The 19917-nt window shown below is 41.3% G+C and overlaps 1 protein-coding gene across 1 annotated transcript; it reads right to left on the bottom strand.

Annotated features, from left to right (window-relative positions):
• Positions 1 to 591: 591 nt before the first annotated feature.
• Positions 592 to 9219, bottom strand: cmtm8b (CKLF-like MARVEL transmembrane domain containing 8b). The gene is made up of 4 exons (XM_046337070.1): positions 8815 to 9219; positions 2065 to 2238; positions 1195 to 1314; positions 592 to 932 (listed from the first exon to the last, which is right to left on the bottom strand). Exons 1-4 carry the CDS (start codon positions 8944 to 8946, stop codon positions 846 to 848), a joined length of 513 nt encoding a protein of 170 aa, XP_046193026.1. The 5' UTR covers positions 8947 to 9219; the 3' UTR covers positions 592 to 845.
• Positions 9220 to 19917: the final 10698 nt, after the last annotated feature.

Genomic DNA, 19917 nt, shown 5'->3' with positions numbered 1-19917 from the left:
TTTGAAGATGTAATCCGGAGACAGGTGTTTTCTCCATCTCCTTAGCTATCATACTCGAATTCCACTTACCTCAGTCCTCCAGAATGTGGAGAGCAACACATATGCAGTTTTACTACGCAATACTTAAAAAGAAAAAGCTGCGTTAGACACGATTACCAACACATACTGACCAGCTCAAATAGACAGACGCGTGCTAAATGGCAGATCAATCCAAACTCATCTCTTGGTATGTCCCTTCCACTCATTATCTCAGCCATTCATGGCTAGCAAGAAGGTTGCTGTCTTTTCTGTGGCTAAACCAACTAGGCTTGCAATTTGAATGTTTTATTCGTATTTACAGATGGCATACAAGTTTGTTATTAAGGCACATGAAAGTTCACATGTTCGAGTAGGCATTTCCGCCCAAAAACGCCTTTTGAAAAAAAAAATGCCTAATTGAAAATGTACTCCTGTGAAGTACGCCAAGTGTCCTGAAACTGGACACAGCCCTGTTTCTTAGCCTTGTACTGTAGCACCATCTAGTGTGGGACAACATTACTGTCCAATCCATTTTAATATTGGAGTTAAAGCTTTGATCTCCAGCTTCAGAAAAACAGAATAGCCACTTTATTAGCATCAGTCATTTTCATCCAAATGTTTTTTTTTTAACTCATGAGTGAATAAGAAGTAAAAACACCACTGAGGTTCAGGCTCTGTCATTCCAACAGATGAAACACACTATAACTCTAAAATAACAGAAATATAACAGAAATTAAATATAGAAATGCATTCCAAAGGGAAGGAGTGGTTGTTGCATTCTTCTTGTGTTCCATAACGGATATACTTTAGCTGTCCTTTGTGATTGGTTATTGTTCCTCATCCCTTGATCTCCACGATTTAAAACTTAAATATGTACTTCCTGCATAGCAGAGTGACACCAGGAAGGCAAAGAACTGAAAAACAGACATATGAAAACATTCAAATTCAGTACAATACTGGGTATGAGTTTGAGTAGGCTTAAATGGACCAAATAGATAGCATTCTGGATGGTACACAGTGGAATCATACATCTCTTATCTGTCTTGTTGACATATATTTAGCATTGTAATATTGTATATTTTAATATCGCTGTAATCATAAATCATATTTGTGGTATATTTTAAAAGTTGGCGTGATTTAAATGTCTGTCGGGGAGGTCTGAAGTGGTTTTCTTACTGTGGATGCTACCCAGCAGTTGTAGTTATGGCGTCCCTTAACAGCATGGCTGATTGAGGCTGCGTCTACTGCTGCTGCCACCACATACATCACTGTAGCACTACTGTTGAAGAACAGACCCTGTAGAACACCACATACATCACTGTAGCACTACTGTTGAAGAACAGACCCTGTAGAACACCACATACATCACTGTAGCACTACTGTTGAAGAACAGACCCTGTAGAACACCACATACATCACTGTAGCACTACTGTTGAAGAACAGACCCTGTAGAACACCACATACATCACTGTAGCACTACTGTTGAAGAACAGACCCTGTAGAACACCACATACATCACTGTAGCACTACTGTTGAAGAACAGACCCTGTAGAACACCACATACATCACTGTAGCACTACTGTTGAAGAACAGACCCTGTAGAACACCACATACATCACTGTAGCACTACTGTTGAAGAACAGACCCTGCACCACATACATCACTGTAGCACTACTGTTGAAGAACAGACCCTGTAGAACACCACATACATCACTGTAGCACTACTGTTGAAGAACAGACCCTGTAGAACACCACATACATCACTGTAGCACTACTGTTGAAGAACAGGCCCTGTAGAATGACAACAACAGGATTCCTGGCTGGCTCAGATACTGTAGGGTAGTACACATTATAGAATGGTTTCATTTGATCACATTCATATTTATCTATTTGCTCTCTCCCCCAAAACCATCAAGGAAGTTACCTCCATTGGTTTTCTGTTACATAAATAGTCCACAATTATTCAATTACTAGATGTATAATAAAAAACCTCAATCACTCAAGTTTAAAATAATGTTGTATTATGTGTCGTAGTATGTGTCGTACCACAGTTGTCCAGGGGACCTGAGGGATCCTGTTGTAAGCCATGGTCAGGTAGATGATGAGGAAGATGACCGTCAGAACCCAGTACAAGATGGCCACAAACATGACCCACCCAAAGGCAGACACACGGAAGTACTCCGTCCCTGCTATCAGCATCCATACCAGCAGACCAAACACCTGAGGGGACAGGGAAGCATAGAGCCAGCATTCCAAATGGTATCCTTTTCCATTTATAGTGCACTACTTTTTAACAGTGCCCATAGGGCTCCAGTAGAAAGTAGTGCACTATACAGGGAATAGCACACATAGTCAGTGATGGCTGTGGTCTGGTGGTGTCTACCTTATCATGTATTTAAATGCATTTGCTGTGCCTATCTTGAAGACATACTGTAGAAAGACATCACAATGAAAGGAAATAATATCCTGAATCAAATCATATGCACAGGATCCAGTGCAGTGTAGAGTGATCTGTTTACCTGCAAACTCTCATCTTAAACAGTACAACAGCTATACAAAGTATAACATAATTGCCAAGGGATTTTTCATAGTTTGTATTTCTGGAACCGAAATGAAACCCGCAGCTGACTGACACCTATCTGATCTGCTCATTCTTTCAGAATGCCGTCATTGATGATGATAAATCTATAGATGCAGATTGTTACACTGCGTGCTACTGTAAATAATGGAAGTTTTGTCCTCTGTTGCACTGCAAACCTCCCTTCCTGTTATTAAAAGAAAATAATGTTTCATTGGTTGCTTCATGAAACAGGAAAAAAGAATGTCTGGCCTAAGTGGAAGAGGAGGCTCTTTTGGTCACATTCTCCTCTGATGCTGGAAGGAAAATGGACAATGAAACTGACCTTGTTTTTTAAGCAACTTCCCTTTCCAGAGAAAGATAAAACACTGTACCGAGAACCAATGTCTGTCTACACAGAAAGTATCTGATATTACAGAAAGTATTCTATATTACAGAAAGTATTCTATATTACAGAAATTATTCTATATTACAGAAAGTAGTCTATATTACAGAAAGTAGTCTATATTACAGAAAGTATTCTATATTACAGAAAGTATTCTATATTACAGAAAGTTTTCTATATTACAGAAAGTAGTCTATATTACAGAAAGTATTCTATATTACAGAAAGTATTCTATATTACAGAAAGTATTCTATATTACAGAAAGTATTCTATATTACAGAAAGTAGTCTATATTACAGAAAGTATTCTATATTGCAGAAAGTATTCTATATTACAGAAAATAGTCTATATTACAGAAAGTATTCTATATTATAGAAAGTATTCTATATTACAGAAAGTATTCTATATTACAGAAAGTATTCTATTTTACAGAAAGTATTCTATATTACAGGAAGTAGTCTATATTACAGGAAGTAGGTTGACATTATGGTCATTTTCTCCAGTTATATTTCCTTGAAAAATGTGAAGTAATTGAATATTCAGTTCAGTGCAGTGTTCAATACAATGTCATGTCACCATCTGTGAAAAAACGTCATACAGGTCATTAGCCTATGCAAAATGTGTATAAAATGCACATAAAATATACAGGTCAAACAGAATGCAAATCTGTATAAAAGCAAATGACAAACTCTTCCCTTTATCAGAACTAATTGTGCCCCTATGATAAGGGTACAATTAGCCATGTGATACAAGGTATGAACAATATAAAATGTCTGATCTTCATAATGTGTTTAATTTGTTTAATCAAAAAAGCGGTATTGATTCCCTCCATGAATTCTGATGGCAGTTATTGTGAGAAAGATGGTAAAAGCCACTGCCAAAGTGATTTTAAAAAATTATTATATTGAACTTGGACACAAATATGTTTGTGCTGCAGTTAGGACATCACTCTTTGCAACTGGATCCTGAGGATTGGCAACAACACCTCCTCTACACTGACTCTTAACTCAGGGGCCCCCCAGGGGTGTCCTCAGTCCTCTGCTGTACCCCCCTGTTCATCCACAACTGTGTGGCTTTGCGCGACACCAACTCCCTCATGAACTTTGCTGACGACAACATGGTTGTGTGCCTGATAACCAACAACAATGAGTCAGCCTATAAGGAGGATGTAAGTGAACTGGCATTGTGGCATTGTGGTGTCATGACAACAACCTGTCCCTCAAAGTCAGCAAAACAAAGGAGTTAATTGTTAACTTCAGGAAGCAGGGATGTGAACATGTCCCGATCCACATCAACCGGACTGCAGTAGAGAGAGTCACTAGTTTTAAGTTCCTCAGTTTCCACATCACCTAGGACGTGTCATGGACCAACACCACCACCCCTGTTGTCAAGAGGGCACAACAGAATGCCGCCCCGAGTCCTTTCGAAATACTAGCCCTGCACCATCAAGAATGTCCTTACTGTTTGTATCACGGCCTGCTGTTTGGGATTTTAGGCTGGGTTTCTGTACAGCACTTTGAGATATCAGCTGATGTACGAAGGGCTATATAAATACATTTGATTTGATTTGATTTGGTACGTGAATTGTATACGACTGCATAGCCCTCCAGCGGGTGGTAAAGACGGCCCAGTACATCATGGGACCGTGGTCTCACCCATCCAGTACATCTACTCGAAACAGTGCCTGAGGAAGTCATGCAGCATCGTCCAGGACCCGACACACCCCAGCCACAATCTGTTCTCTCCCTCCCTTAACATCTGGCAGACGGTCAGAGCATGAGGTCTGATACAACTGCTCAACTGGGTCCTGGACTTCCTGATGGGCCACCCCCAGGTGGTGAACGTAGGAAACAACACCTCCACTTCGCTGATCCTCAACTCTGGGGCCCCTCAAGGTTGCGTACTCAGCCCCTTCCTGTACTCCCTGTTCACCCATGACTGCGTGGCCAAGCACGCCTCCAACTTAATCATCAAGTTTGCAGACGACACTACAGTGGTAGGCTTGATTACCAACAACAACGAGACAGCCTACAGGGAGGGGGTGAGGGCTCTGGGAGTGTGGTGTCAGGAAAACAACCTCTCACTCAATGTCAACAAAACAAAAGAGATGATCGTGGACTTCAGGACACAGCAGAGAGAGAAACCCCCTATCCACATCAATGGGACAGCAGTGGAGAAGGTGGAAAGTTTTACGTTTCTCTGCGTACACATCACTGACAAACTGAAATGGTCCACCCACACAAACAGTGTGGTGAAGAAGGCGCAATATTTTGTCACCTAAAACCCTTACAAATATTTTTACAGATGCAGAATTGAGAGAATCCTGTCAGGATGTATCACCGCCTGGTATGGCAACTGCACCGCCCACAACCGCAGGGCTCGCCTTCAGGACACCTACAGTACCCAATGTCACAGGAAGTCCAAAAAGACCATCAAGGACAACAACCACCCGAGCCACTGCCTGTTCACCTCTCTATTATCCAGAATGCGAGGTCAGTACAGGTGCATCAAAACTGGGACCCGAAAGACTGAAAAACAGCTTCTATCTCAAGGCCATCAGATTGATAAATAGCCACCACTAGCACAGAGAGGCTGCCGCCTATGTACACAGACTTGAAATCATTGGCAACTTTAATAAATGGAACACTAGCCACTTTAATAATGTGACATTAATAATGTTTACATATCTTGCATTACTCATCTCATATGTACAGTGCCTTGCAAAACTATTCATCCCCTGGCGTTTTTCCTATTTTGTTGCATTACATCCTGTAATTTAAATAGATTTTTATTTGGATTTCATGTAATGGACATACAAAAAATAGTCCAAATTGGTGAAGTGAATTTTTTTAATTAAAAATGAAAAACGGAAAAGTGGTGCATGTATATGTATTCACTCCCTTTACTACGAAGCTTTTTCATCCACTCCACAAATGTCTTGTTAAGAAACTATAGTCTGGGCAAGTCGGTTAGGACATCTACTTTGTGCATGACACAAGTAATTTTTCCCAAAACATTTACAGACAGATTATTTCACTTATAATTCACTGTATCACAATTCAAGTGGGTCAGAAGTTTACATACACTAAATTGACTGTGCCTTTAAACAGCTTGAAAAATTATAGAAAATGATGTCATGGCTTTAGAAGCTTCTGATAGGTAAATTGACATGATTTGAGTCAATTGGAGGTGTACCTGTGGATATATTTCAAGACCTACCTCCAAACTCAGTGACTCTTTGCTTGACATCATCGGAAAATGAAAATAAATCAGCCAAGTCCTCAGAAACAAAATTGGAGACCTCCACAAGTCTGGTTCATCATTGGGAGCAATTTCCAAATACCTGAAGGTACCACCTTCATCTGTACAAACAATAGTATGCAAGTATAAACACCATGGGACCACGCAGCCGTCATACCACTCAGGAAGGAGATGCGTTCTGTCTCCTAGAGATGAACATACTTTGGTACGAAAAGTGCAAATCAATCCCAGAACAACAGCAAAGGACCTTGTGAAGATGCTGGAGGAAACAGGTACAAAAGTATCTATATCCACAGTAAAACTAGTCCTATATCGACATAACCTGAAAGGCCGCTCAGCAAGGAAGAAGCCACTGCTCCAAAACCGACATAAAAAGACAAACTACGGTTTGCAACTGCACATGGGGACAAAGATCATACTTTTTGGAGAAATGTCCTCTGGTCTGATGAAACAAAAATAGAACTGTTTGGCCATAATGACCATCTTTATGTTTGGAGAAAGAATATGGCACCACAACAAACCTGCCAAGAGAGGGCCGCCCACCAAAACTCACGGACCAAGCAAGGAGGGTATATTAATACCCTCCTTGCTTGGTCCGTGAGTTTTGCAACAAAGAGACCAAAGATAACCCTGAAGGAGCTGCAAACCTCCACAGAGATTGGAGTATCTGTCCATATGACCACTTTAAGTATAAGTAGAGTGGCCAGAAAAAAGCCATTGTTTAAAGAAAAAAATAAGCAAACACATTTGGTGTTCACCAAAAGGCATGTGGGCGACTCTCCAAACATATGGAAGAAGGCACTCTGGTCAGATGAGACTAAAATTCAGCTTTTTGGCCATCAAGGTAAATGCTATGTCTGACATAAACCCAACACATCTCATAACCCCAGAGAACCTCATCCCCACTGTGAAGCATTGTGGGGGCAGCATCATGCTGTGGGGATGTTTTCATCGGCAAGGATTGGGAAACTGGTCAGAATTGATGGATGGTGCTAAATACAGGACAATTCTTGAGGGAAAGCTGTTTCAGTCTTCCTGAGATTTGAGACTGGGACAGAGGTTCACCTTCCAGCAGGACAATGACCCTAAGCATACTGCTAAAACAACACTTGAGTGGTTTATTAAGGGGAACATTTAAATGTATTGGAATGGCCTAGTCAATGCCCAGACCTCAATCCAATTGATAATCTGTGGTATGATTTAAAGATTGCTGTACACCAGCAGAACCCATCCAACTTAATGGAGCTGGAGCAGTTTTGCCTTGAAGAATGAGCAAAAATCAGCCAGATGTGATACAGCCTGGATTTGAATCAGGGACTGTAATAATGCCTCTTGCACTGAGATGCAGTGCCTTAGATCGCATCGCCACTCGGGAGCCCAATTTGCTACACCCGCAATAACATCAGCTAAACACATGTATGTGACCAAACAATTTGATTTTATTTTGATTTGCTACCAGACTCTTGTCATACTGCCCAGTTTAAACTGTATCACCGCCTGGTACGGCAACTGCTCCGCCCTCAACCGTAAGGCTCTCCAGCGGGTAGTGAGGACTGCACAACGCATCACCGGGGGCAAACTACCTGCCCTCCAGGACACCTACACCACACGATGTTACAGGAAGGCCATAAAGATCATCAAGGACATCAACCACCCGAACCACTGCCTGTTCACCCCGCTATCATCCAGAAGGCGAGGTCAGTACAGGTGCATCAAAGCTGGGACCGAGAGACTGAAAAACAGCTTCTATCTCAAGGCCATCAGACTGTTAAACAGCCACCACTAACATTGAGTGGCTGCTGCCAACACACTGTCATTGACACTAACCCAACTCCAGCCACTTTAATAATGGGAATTGATGGGAAATGATGTAAATATATCACTAGCCACTTTAAACAATGCTACCTTATATAATGTTACTTACCCTACATTATTCATCTCATATGCATATGTATGTACTGTACTCTACATCATCGACTGCATCCTTATGTAATACATGTATCACTAGCCACTTTAACTATACCACTTTGTTTACTTTGTCTACACACTCATCTCATATGTATATACTGTACTCGATACCATCTACTGTATGCTGCTCTGTACCATCACTCATTCATATATCCTTATGTACTTATTCCTTATCCCCTTACACTGTGTATAAGACAGTAGTTTTGGAATTGTTAGTTAGATTACTTGTTGGTTATCACTGCATTGTCGGAACTAGAAGCACAAGCATTGCGCTACACTCGCATTAACATCTGATAACCATGTGTATGTGACAAATAATATTTGATTTGATTTGATTTGAAACCCTGCCCCCATCCCAACCTTCTCCAGTACAGGTGTAAATATTAGTCTAGAATATTGTGCCTTCTTGAATTATACTTATGCTACTATAAAATGTTTATTCTGTTCTATTGAACCATGTAATTTATGTTCATATTCTTAACCCTTATTATGTCTTATTGTTGTTGCATGGTCTATAAGGAACCTGCAAATAAGCATGTCTTTGGAAGATGTACCATGCGTATCCCGTAGCCTACAGCTTGAACCTTGAAACTTGACTACTTACTATTTCTGCGAAAACGAGGAGCCCCGAAGCAGTGCGAAAAAAGTGCCTATCACATGCCAGAGTAGAGGTGGAAAAGTTGTCCGTGCTGCTGCTGGTAGACGTTATCACAGTGCGCGTTGCTGCTCCTTCCATCTTCAATATTAATCTACCGCGTTTGTATCCTGCCCCCCTGAATTATGAAAAAAAATCGTGCTACTCTTAATAAAAGGAAGGTGGGAAAGATGGCCATGACGAGTCTTTCCTGAGTAGACGACAATACTTCCACAGAACTCTAAATGTGTTGTGTATCAACTCGTTTTTGTTTTATTTTAGATAATAAGATCTATGACCTGTCTGAATGTCATTCTGTCGTCGTATAACAAATCCTACATACAAAGTATGTTCAACATAATTTGGTCAGTTAGGCATATACCATTCCCTAAATGTCACTGAGTTGAGAGTGGTTGCATAAAGAGGAACTTTTTTTGATGATAGGTAAATCAGGCTGCCAGAAAGTATTGCCTGTGGTTGGTAATGTTTTGCATAGGGTGCTGTATTTCAGAGGACCTGGGCAGGAGTAATCTACAGCCAAAGACTGAAGAGAAACCTAGCCAGTAGAATGCTGATTGTAGTTTTGAAACTGAGGCAAAAGTGCAGTAACTGCAGTCGACTGTCTTATTTTGGACGCAATAATTGCTCCGTATGGAATCTTTTTTCGTAAGTGCTGACAGCAGGTGGAGTCTCACTTCTAAAGGAGTGCATAATGCAGGTTAGCTGTGGATGATTCATTTACTAAACTGTAGTCGCACTTTTGCTCAAACAGATACTGTACAGTGTGCCTTCTGGTCAAACAGATACTGTACAGTGTGCCTTCTGGTCAAACAGATACTGTACAGTGTGCCTTCTGGTCAAACAGATACTGTACAGTGTACCTTCTGGTCAAACAGATACTGTACAGTGTGCCTTCTGGTCAAACAGATACTGTACAGTGTGCCTTCTGGTCAAACAGATACTGTACAGTGTGCCTTCTGGTCAAACAGATACTGTACAGTGTACCTTCTGGTCAAACAGATACTGTACAGTGTGCCTTCTGGTCAAACAGATACTGTACAGTGTGCCTTCTGGTCAAACAGATACTGTACAGTGTGCCTTCTGGTCAAACAGATACTGTACAGTGTGCCTTCTGGTCAAACAGAACAGTGTGTGTTCAGTTAACGACTGTCTAGACCTGCTGTGGCTTGTCCAATAAGGACCAGAGTCCTGGCCTAATGTACCTTCACTAAATCAGACAGTTGTTGATGTAGTTTTCAATCATTGATTAGTTACTACTCTCTCCAGTTAGAAACTCGATATTCATCACCATGTCCTCAGTGTGACAGTAATAAATGTGTTCTGTGGTAGTGTCTAAACTGTACCAGCAGATGGCAGCATATAGACAGACAAAGATCATGGGGAGAGGCAAAGGAAAATGTGAAAACAGCTCAAGGCTTAACTACAATTTGTGTATTGTCTTAACAACCAACATAACAATACTCGAAATAGGCGATGTAATGTCCAGGCACCCCGCGATGCGTTGTGCATAATTTCATATATATATTTTGTTGTACCTTTATTTAACTAGGCAAGTCAGTTAAGAACAAATTCTTATTTACAATGATGGCCTACCGGGGAACAGACCTTAGCCGTGGTATATTGGCTATATACCAAAAACCCTCGTGCCTTATTACTTAATAATCCTGAATGCTGATTGGTTAAAATCGCATTCCAGCTGTCTATTCCACAAGTTACCACCGGCTAAATCTATGACGCTAAAATGTAGGCAATCAATGTAAATACGATTTTTTAACTGACTTGCCTAGTTAAATAAAGGTTCAATAAAAAATGATTGTGTGTCTAGTTCTGACAGTGCAGCAATATCTAACAATTTCACATATATCCAACACACACAAATCTAAATATGGAATAGAATTAAGAAGAGATAAATATATGGACGAGCAATGTCAGAGCGGCATAGACGAAGATACAGTAGAATAGTATAGAAAGGTTTAATAAAAAATAAAAACATTTTCAATCTGACTGTCTCAAGCTCAGCCAGACAATGTATAAACTTGATCTCCACTATGAAAAGCATCTAGACATTATCTCACATTTCTTTTAGACTAACATTTAGTTTTCAACAGCGGAGATTTGTATAAACCTTTGTGGTCTGTCTCTCCAACATTTGCAACATTGTTTCAATATTCAAATTCGATCTCCAACTGTCCCCATAGTAACGAATTTGTCGGTAGGAGACAGACAGACAGGCAGCGTTTGTCATCCAGTCTAAATCATGAATCAGTTGGCGTCATTGTTATGGATATTAACAAAGAAATGTCAACAGAAAGCAGGTGAAACGAAACGAAGTGCAGCTAGTTTGCAGTCTTTCCAGCTTCAGTTTGGAGTGATTGTGTTGGCTGTGTTGTTGGCTAGCTCCTCTGAAAAACTGTCCTGACATTTCCTATGGCTTATTAACTCATTGTTATGGATGTATCCAAATACATGTCATGAGAAAAACAGCTTAAACTGTTTGACGTGACAGTAAATTAGCCGTAGTTGGCTAGCTAGAAAGCAAGGCATAAGAATGGGATTATACCTACATCTTGTGGAAGGATAAAATAGTATTATTTCATCAAAATAAACTGAAAATATGTCAATCATTATTTGAATATGTTGGTAACCTGTTGTATAAAAGTGATAATGCCAGAGAAGCTGGTGTTTGGAGGATATATTGGCATGGTTTGCCAACAACACCCATGCCAATATATCCTCCAAACACCAGCTTCTCTGGCATTATCATTTAAGTAAATAAAGGTGACAATGTTAATAATGCATTTTATTGTTGTACAGCATTCTGTTGCCATTATCAGGCCTATCTTTTCATAGAGGTGGGATAGGAACATACAGTCCATCTATCTGTCCTCAGACAAACAGCAACATGAGATTCCCTGATTCATTTGAGGAGCAAACATTTTCTCTTTTAACATTTGTAATGGTGGTTTCTAGACAATTAGCAGGAAGAGTATTGTTATCAGTCAGTGTGGTAGTGAATAAAAATAATGGACCATCAATTATTTATTTGTCTGCAATCCAATGCTTCATCAAGGCATATTACCCCATTCCCTTAAATTACTGATATTACCCCATTCCCTTAAATTACTGATATTACCCCATTCCCTTAAATTACTGATATTACCCCATTCCCTTAAATTACTGATATTACCCCATTCCCTTAAATTACCCCATTCCCTTAAATTACTGATATTACCCTTTCCCTTAAATTACTGATATTACCCCATTCCCTTAAATTACTGATATTACCCCATTCCCTTAAATTACTGATATTACCCCATTCCCTTAAATTACTGATATTACCCCATTCCCTTAAATTACTGATATTACCCCATTCCCTTAAATTACTGATATTACCCCATTCCCTTAAATTACTGATATTACCCCATTCCCTTAAATTACTGATATTACCCCATTCCCTTAAATTACTGATATTACCCCATTCCCTTAAATTACTGATATTACCCCATTCCCTTAAATTACTGATATTACCCCATTCCCTTAAATTACTGATATTACCCCATTCCCTTAAATTACTGATATTACCCCATTCCCTTAAATTACTGATATTACCCCATTCCCTTAAATTACTGATATTACCCCATTCCCTTAAATTACTGATATTATCCCCATTCCCTTAAATTACTGATATTACCCCATTCCCTTAAATTACTGATATTACCCCATTCCCTTAAATTACTGATATTACCCCATTCCCTAAATAACTGATATTACCCCTTTCCCTTAAATTACTGATATTACCCCATTCCCTTAAATTACTTACACATTTGAGGTATATATTTAAGTTAAAACAAGAAGTTACAATATCGCAAGTGATTCACCTTTTAAGAGGTATTATGATTTATAGATGTAGAGTAAAGAGATGCTTCAGGAAAACAGCCTGATAAATAAACTCATAGTATGGAGATTCATTCTGTGAATTCAACAGAGACACATTGATCTTAATGAGATTATAATAGAATGATCATAGTAATTACCTGCAGTAAACAGGCTTTGTATTAGTCAATACTTAATCCTGCCTGAGAACACATTTTAGATTTAACACAATAATTAATTGGTCTAACCTCCATTGTCTGGCTGTAGTTATAAGTCTCTATATTTCAGATGAATACTATAAAGCCTTGGTAGAATCACAGGGGTCCAGAGGAACGTGAAGGTTTAAAAACATTTTTTTAAGCATTATCCTGATTTCCTATGTGTCCAGCAAGAGACATCTTGATGATGCCTGGATTACGTGCTAAACCTGTATTATAATGGTGCATTGTAGAATAGGTTATAGTTAGAAGATGTAATGTACAAGGCCCAGGATAAATAACAGTGTTTTATGGAATCATACTAAAACAATAGCAACACTATAGTACAGACAATAACCCTGTTTCATTATTGGTTATTAATTATTAACAATATAATTGTTTAGCTATTCAGTACATCCATCACTCACTATATAACTATATATGAAAAATGTATTATCCTTCTCCACAATTAAACAATGATATGTTTCATGATACGTGCATTGTTGGCATTAGATCTTACTTTACATGTGTTGGTATAAGGCTATACTTGTATGTAAGGCAATGAACATGCATTTTAGTGACGTGTGATTTGCGTCAACAGAGGGAAGGGGCGTCGCTGAGTACATGTACGTGCTCCTCTTGCACTTCTCAACCATGTAAATTATAATCATGGAACAGTAATGTCTTTGGAGTGGAACAATTATGTTTTTGGAGCATGATTGGAAAAGAAAATGAAACTAGCAGAATTATATTTTTTAACATGAGCAGAAGGTCTTTTATGGTCTCTGGAGCAGCTGATATAGAAGAGAGGAGGATGGAGAGAAAGGATGGGTCTGGAATCACTTTTATTTCCTCTTCCTTCCTCCACATCCGGTTCTCAAACAGAACAAGTAAGCCATTTGGAAGAAGCATTGAAGGGCTGAAAAAGCAGCCAACACCAAGGGAAGTAATTAACTGAATGTCTTCAGAGACCTGACAAATCCTCTCACCCCTGTATAAAATAAAAATATATGCACACATTTTACAGTCAGTTCAGTCAATTTCAACAGACGAATATAGGATGAAAGACTATAGCAGAATATACAGTTGAAGTCGGAAGTTTACATACACTTAGATTGGAGTCATTAAAACTCGTTTTCAACCACTCCACAAATTTCTTGATAACAAACTATTGTTATTGCAAGTCAGTTTGGACATCTACTAAGTGCATGAAACAAGTCATTTTTCCATCAATTGTTTACAGACAGATCATTTACATTTAAGTCATTTAGCAGACACTCTTATCATTTCACTTATAATTCACTGTATCACAATTCCAGTGGGTCAGAAGTTTACATACACTGTGTTGACTGTGTCTTTAAACAGCTTGGGAAAATCCAGAAAATGATGTCATGGCTTTAGAAGCTTCTGATAGGCTATTTGAGCTCATTTCAGTCAACTCACTTGACATTATGGGAAAATCAAAAGAAATCAGCCAAACATTTATAGACCTCCACAAGTCTGGTTCATCATTGGGAGCAATTTCCAAACGCTTGAAGGTACCACATTCATCAGTACGAAAAATAGTACACAAGTATAAACACCATGGGACCACGCAGCCGTCATACCACTCAGGAAGTAGACGCGTTCTGTCTCCTAGATATGAGCGCACTTTGGTGCGAATAGTGAAAATCAATCCCAGAACAACAGTGAAGGATCTTGTGACGATGCTGGAAGAAACAGGTACAAAAGTATCTATACCCACAGTAAAACAAGTCCTATATCGACATAACCTGAAAGGCCGCTTAGCAAGGAAGAAGTCACTGCTCCAAAACCGACATAAAAAGACAGACTACGGTTTGCAACTGCACATGGGGACAAAGATCATACTTTTTGGAGAAATGTCCTCTGGTCTGATGAAACCATAATGACCTTTGTTATGTTTGGAGAAAAAAGGGGGAGGCTTGCAAGCCGAAGAACACCATCCCAACCGTGAAGCATGGGTGTGGCAACATGGTCCTTCTGTAGCTCAGTTGGTAGAGCATGGTGCTTGGAATGCCAGGGTAGTGGGTTCGATCCCCGGGACCACCCATATGTAGAATGTATGCACACATGACTGTAAGTCGCTTTGGATAAAAGTGTCTGCTAAATGGCATATATTATTATATTATATATTATATTATCATGTTGTGGGGGTGCTTTGCTGCAGGAGGGACTGGTGCACTTAACAAAATAGATCGCAACATGAGGTAGGAAAATAATGTGGATATATTGAAGAAACATCTCAAGACTTCAGTCAGGAAGCTAAAGCCTGGTCACAAATGGGTCTTCCAAATGGACAATGACCCCAAGCATACATCCAGAGTTGTGGCAAAATGGTTTAAGGACAACAAAGTCAAGGTATTGGAGTGGCCATCACAAAGCCCTGACCACAATCCTTTAGAATATTTGTGGGCATAACTGAAAAAGCATTTGTGAGCAAGGAGGCCTAAAAACCTGACTCAGTTACACCAGCTCTGTCAGGAGGAATGGGCCAAAATTCACCCAACTTATTGTGGAAAGCTTGTGGAAGGCTACCCAAAACGTTTGACCCAAGTTAAACCATTTAAAGGCAATGCTACCAAATACTAATTGAGTGTATGTAAACTTCTGACCCACTGGGAATGTGATGAAAGAAATAAAAGCTTAAATAAATCATTCTCTCTACTATTATTCTGACATTTCACATTCTTAAAATGAAGTGGTGATCCTAACTGAACTAAGACAGGGAATTTCTAGGATTACATGTCAGGAATTGGGAAAAACTGAGTTTAAATGTATTTTGCTAAGGTGTATGTAAACTTCGACTTCAACTGTAGCTACCTTGACCTGATCTCAAGAAACTCTAAAATGCTGCGTCGGAAACAATATAACATGAATATCTTATACGTGGGTTTCTACTTTTACCTTAATGTGATAATTCAACTTACCTGAATTAGTCAGCTGGCAGGCATATAGCAACCTACACAACCTTGTACCTCAGTGTTATCATTCACTACTCTAAGAGTAAACAAGTCTATGAAGAGCTTGCAGGCAAATTGTGGGGCTGCAGAAAATTATTATTTGGCCCCAAATGTGGGGTGTGTGTGTGTGTGTGTGTGTGCGTGCGTGCGTGTGTGTGCGTGTGTGTGTGTGTACGTGCATGTGTGTGCGTGTGTGTGTACGTGCGTGTGTGTGTGTGTGTGTGTGTGTGTGTGTGTGTGTGTGTGTGTGTGTGTGTGTGTGTGTGTGTGTGTGTGTGTGTGTGTGTGTGTGTGTGTGTGTGTGTGTGTGTGTGTGTGTGTGTGTGTGTGTGTGTGTGTGTGTGTGTGTACGTGTGTGTGTATGGTGTGTACGTGTGTACGTGCTTGCGTGCTTGCGTGTGTGTGTGTGTGTGTGTGTGTGTGTGTGTGTGTGTGTGTGTGTGTGTGTGTGTGTGTGTGTGTGTGTGTGTGTGTGTGTGTGTGTGTGTGTGTGTGTGTGTGTGTGTGTGTGTGTGTGTGTGTGTGTGTGTGTGTGTGTGTGTGTGTGTGTACCCAAATAACGGTCTTCCAATTGACGTCAAAAAGCTTTTTAAAAGCAGTCATAAATCATTAGCTTTTATAAACAGATTGCAGTGTTTAATGTAGAGTTTGGTTTACGGGCCCCTATGATTAGATACATAGTATCAATCAAATATATTTATAAATCCCTTTTTACATCAGCAAATGTCACAAGTGCTTATACAGAAACCCAGCCTAAAACCCCAAACAGCAAGCAATGAAGATATAGAAGGCATCGAAGATAAATTTCCTCAAGCAACTCCATACCTTGGTGTGAGAGAAAGATATATAAGATGGAGAAGATACATGTCCTCAAGCTACTCCATGCCTTGGTGTGAGAGACAGATAGAGAAGATGGAGAAGATACATGTCCTCAAGCTACTCCATGCCTTGGTGTGAGAGACAGATAGAGAAGATGGAGAAGATACATGTCCTCAAGCTACTCCATGCCTTGGTGTGAGAGAAAGAGAGAAAATGGAGAAGATACATGTCCTCAAGCTACTCCATGCCTTGGTGTGAGAGACAGATAGAGAAGATGGAGAAGATACATGTCCTCAATCTACTCCATGCCTTGGTGTGAGAGAAAGAGAGAAGAGTCCCATTGAAGCTCTGCTTAGTTGGACTCCTTGTACTCTAGCCTGATGGATTGTTTGTGGAGACTTTTACTGAGCGGTATGATTGTGTTAGACCCAGTTATAAACTGGGTGGTTCAAACCCTGAATGCTGATTGGCTGACAGCCGTGGTATATCAGAAAAAACATGTATTTTGTCACTGCCGTCGAAAGAACTGGACCAAGGTGCACAGTGGGTTGAGCTTACATTACTTTTTTATTTAAGATAAATGTTGCCAACAAAACAAGAAAGCAAGAAAATGACCGTGAAGCTCAACAGGGCTAAGTGCCGCAAACAAAGTTAACTACCCACAATCACAGGTGGGAAAAGGGCTGCCTAAGTGTGGTTCCCAATCAGAGACAACGATAGACAGCTGTCCCTGATTGAAAACCATACCCGGCCAAAACAAAGAAATACAAAACATAGAACATAGAATGCCCACCCCACATCACACCCTGACCTAACCAAATAGAGAAATAAAACGTCTCTCTAAAGTTAGGGCATGACAAGGTGCAAAGGTGCAGACTCCGGCCGCAAAACCTGAACCTATAGGGGAGGGTCCGGGTGGGCATCTATCCACGATGGCGGCTCTGGTGCGGGACGAAGACCCCTCTCCACCTCTGGCTCACCCCGCTTTGATGGCGTCTCTGGTGTGGGGACCCTCTCTGCGGGCCCCGGACTGGGCACCCTCGTTGTGGGCCCCGGACTGGGCACCCTCATTGCGGGCCCCGGACTGGAAACCGTCGCTGGAGGCTCCGGACTGGAGACAATCGCTGGAGGCTTCGTGCCATGACTCCTCACTGGAAGTTTCGTGCCATGGATCATCACTGGAGGCTTCTTGCCATGGATCATCACTGGAGGCTTCCTGCCATGGATCATCACTGGAGGCTTCCTGCCATGGATCATCACTGGAGGCTTCCTGCCATGGATCATCACTGGACGCTTCCTGCCATGGATCATCACTGGAGGCTTCGTGCCATGGATCATCACTGGAGGCTTTGTGCCATGGATCATCACTGGAGGCTTCATGCTATGGATCATCACTGGAGGCTTCTTGCCATGGATCATCACCGGAGGCTTCATGCCATGGATCATCACTGGAGGCTTCTTGTCATGGATCATCACTGGAGTGGAGAGCCACACAGGAGGCCTGGCTCTGGGAGCAGGCACAGGACTCACCAGGCTGGGGAGACATACAGGAGGCTTTGTACTTGGCAGAGGCACCAGATACACTGGGCTGTGGAGGCGCACTGGAGGTCTCGAGCTTAGAGCCTGCACAACCTGTCCTGGCTGGGTGGTTACCTTCACCCTGCAAATGTGGGGAGCTGGGGTGTAGCGCACCGGGCTGTGAACGCGCACAGGACGCACTGGGCTGTGCAGATGTACCGGAGACACAGTGCAAAAAGCCGGCGCAGGATATCCTGGGCCGAAGAGATGCACTGGAGACCAGGCATGCTGAGCCGGCACCATCCGTCCTGGCTGGATGCTCACCCTAGCCCGGCAGATGCGGGGAGCTGGGATGTAGCGCACCGGGCTGTGAACGCGCACTGGAGACACCGTGCGCTCCACGGCATAACACGGTGCCTGACCAGTACGACGCTCGCCACGGTAAGCACGGGGAGTTGGCTCAGGTCTGAATCCTGACTCTGCCACACTCCCAGTGTGCTTCCCCCAAAAAACTTTGGAGTGGCCTCCCGGTCCTTAGTGCCAGCCGTGACCCTGTGTAATCCTGGGCCCTGTTTCTCGCTGCCTCCACCTTCCTTGCTGCTTCTACCTGCTCCCACAGCAGGCGATCCTTTCCAGCCAGGATCTCCTCCCACGTCCAGGATCCCTTGCCGTCCAGGATGTCATCCCATGTCCAGTCCTCCTTTTTACCACGCTGCTTGGTCCTTTTGTGGTGGGTAGTTCTGTCACGGCCATCGAAAGAACTGGACCAAGGTGCAGGGTGGTGAGCGTACATTTATTTTTATTTAGTTAACTAGCCACAATCACAGGTGGGAAAAAGGCTGCCTAAGTATGGTTCCCAATCAGAGACAACATTAGACAGCTGTCCCTGATTGAGAACCATAACCGTCCAAAACAAAGAAATACAAAACATAGAAAATAGAACATAGAATGCCCACCCCACATCACACCCTAACCAAATAGAGAAATAAAACGGCTCTCTAAGGTCAGTGCGTGACCATTTCTACTGCTCTAATTACTTTGGTAATCAGTTCATAATAGCAATAAGGCACCTCGTGGTGCCACACCCCCCAGGCCTTATTGCTTAATTATAATATATCTTCATCTCCTCTGTGGAAAAGGAGAAGGAATTCAAAACCAGAGCATAATAGTATTCTACTGAGTACTGAGAAGTGCAGAAACACTACAATGATGTTTGAAAGTGTCCAGCTGAGGCGATTTTGAAACACGGTCCCTTTTCAGCCCTGGGGGGCTCATTTTGTCTCAAACAGAAAATGTGGAACTAGTGAAGCTGCTTGTGCAGTTGGTTTGTTAGTTCCTGGTGTGCTGTTTCTGTTTCTATCAACCCACCATGTCATACAGATACACTAACCACACCCCTCATTGGACTGTTTTAGCCTTACAATTATGGGTGTTTGTGTTGAGTAACATATTAGAATGTGTGTCTGTTGTGTATGGATGTGTACAGTACCATATTATAATGTGTATATTGTGTATGGATGTGTACAGTACCATATTATAATGTGTATGTTGTGTATGGATGTGTACAGTACCATATTATAATGTGTCTGTTGTGTATGGATGTGTACAGTACCATATTATAATGTGTATGTTGTGTATGGATGTGTACAGTACCATATTATAAT

The sequence above is a fragment of the Oncorhynchus gorbuscha genome, unplaced genomic scaffold (genome assembly GCF_021184085.1).
Source record: "Oncorhynchus gorbuscha isolate QuinsamMale2020 ecotype Even-year unplaced genomic scaffold, OgorEven_v1.0 Un_scaffold_1259, whole genome shotgun sequence".
Classification (NCBI taxonomy): domain Eukaryota; kingdom Metazoa; phylum Chordata; class Actinopteri; order Salmoniformes; family Salmonidae; genus Oncorhynchus; species Oncorhynchus gorbuscha.
This window is presented reverse-complemented; position numbering and strand designations above follow the sequence as displayed.

What these genes read in the sequence shown, in the direction of transcription:
- cmtm8b (XM_046337070.1), bottom strand. Translation starts at nt 8,946, where the DNA reads ATGGAAGGAGCAGCAACGCGCACTGTGATAACGTCTACCAGCAGCAGC. An exon ending in TCCTCGTTTTCGCAGAAATA is followed by an intron (nt 2,239 to 8,814) that starts GTAAGTAGTCAA and finishes CTGTCCCCTCAG; the next exon opens with GTGTTTGGTCTGCTGGTATG. An exon ending in AGGTCCCCTGGACAACTGTG is followed by an intron (nt 1,315 to 2,064) that starts GTACGACACATA and finishes GGTGTTCTACAG; the next exon opens with GGTCTGTTCTTCAACAGTAG.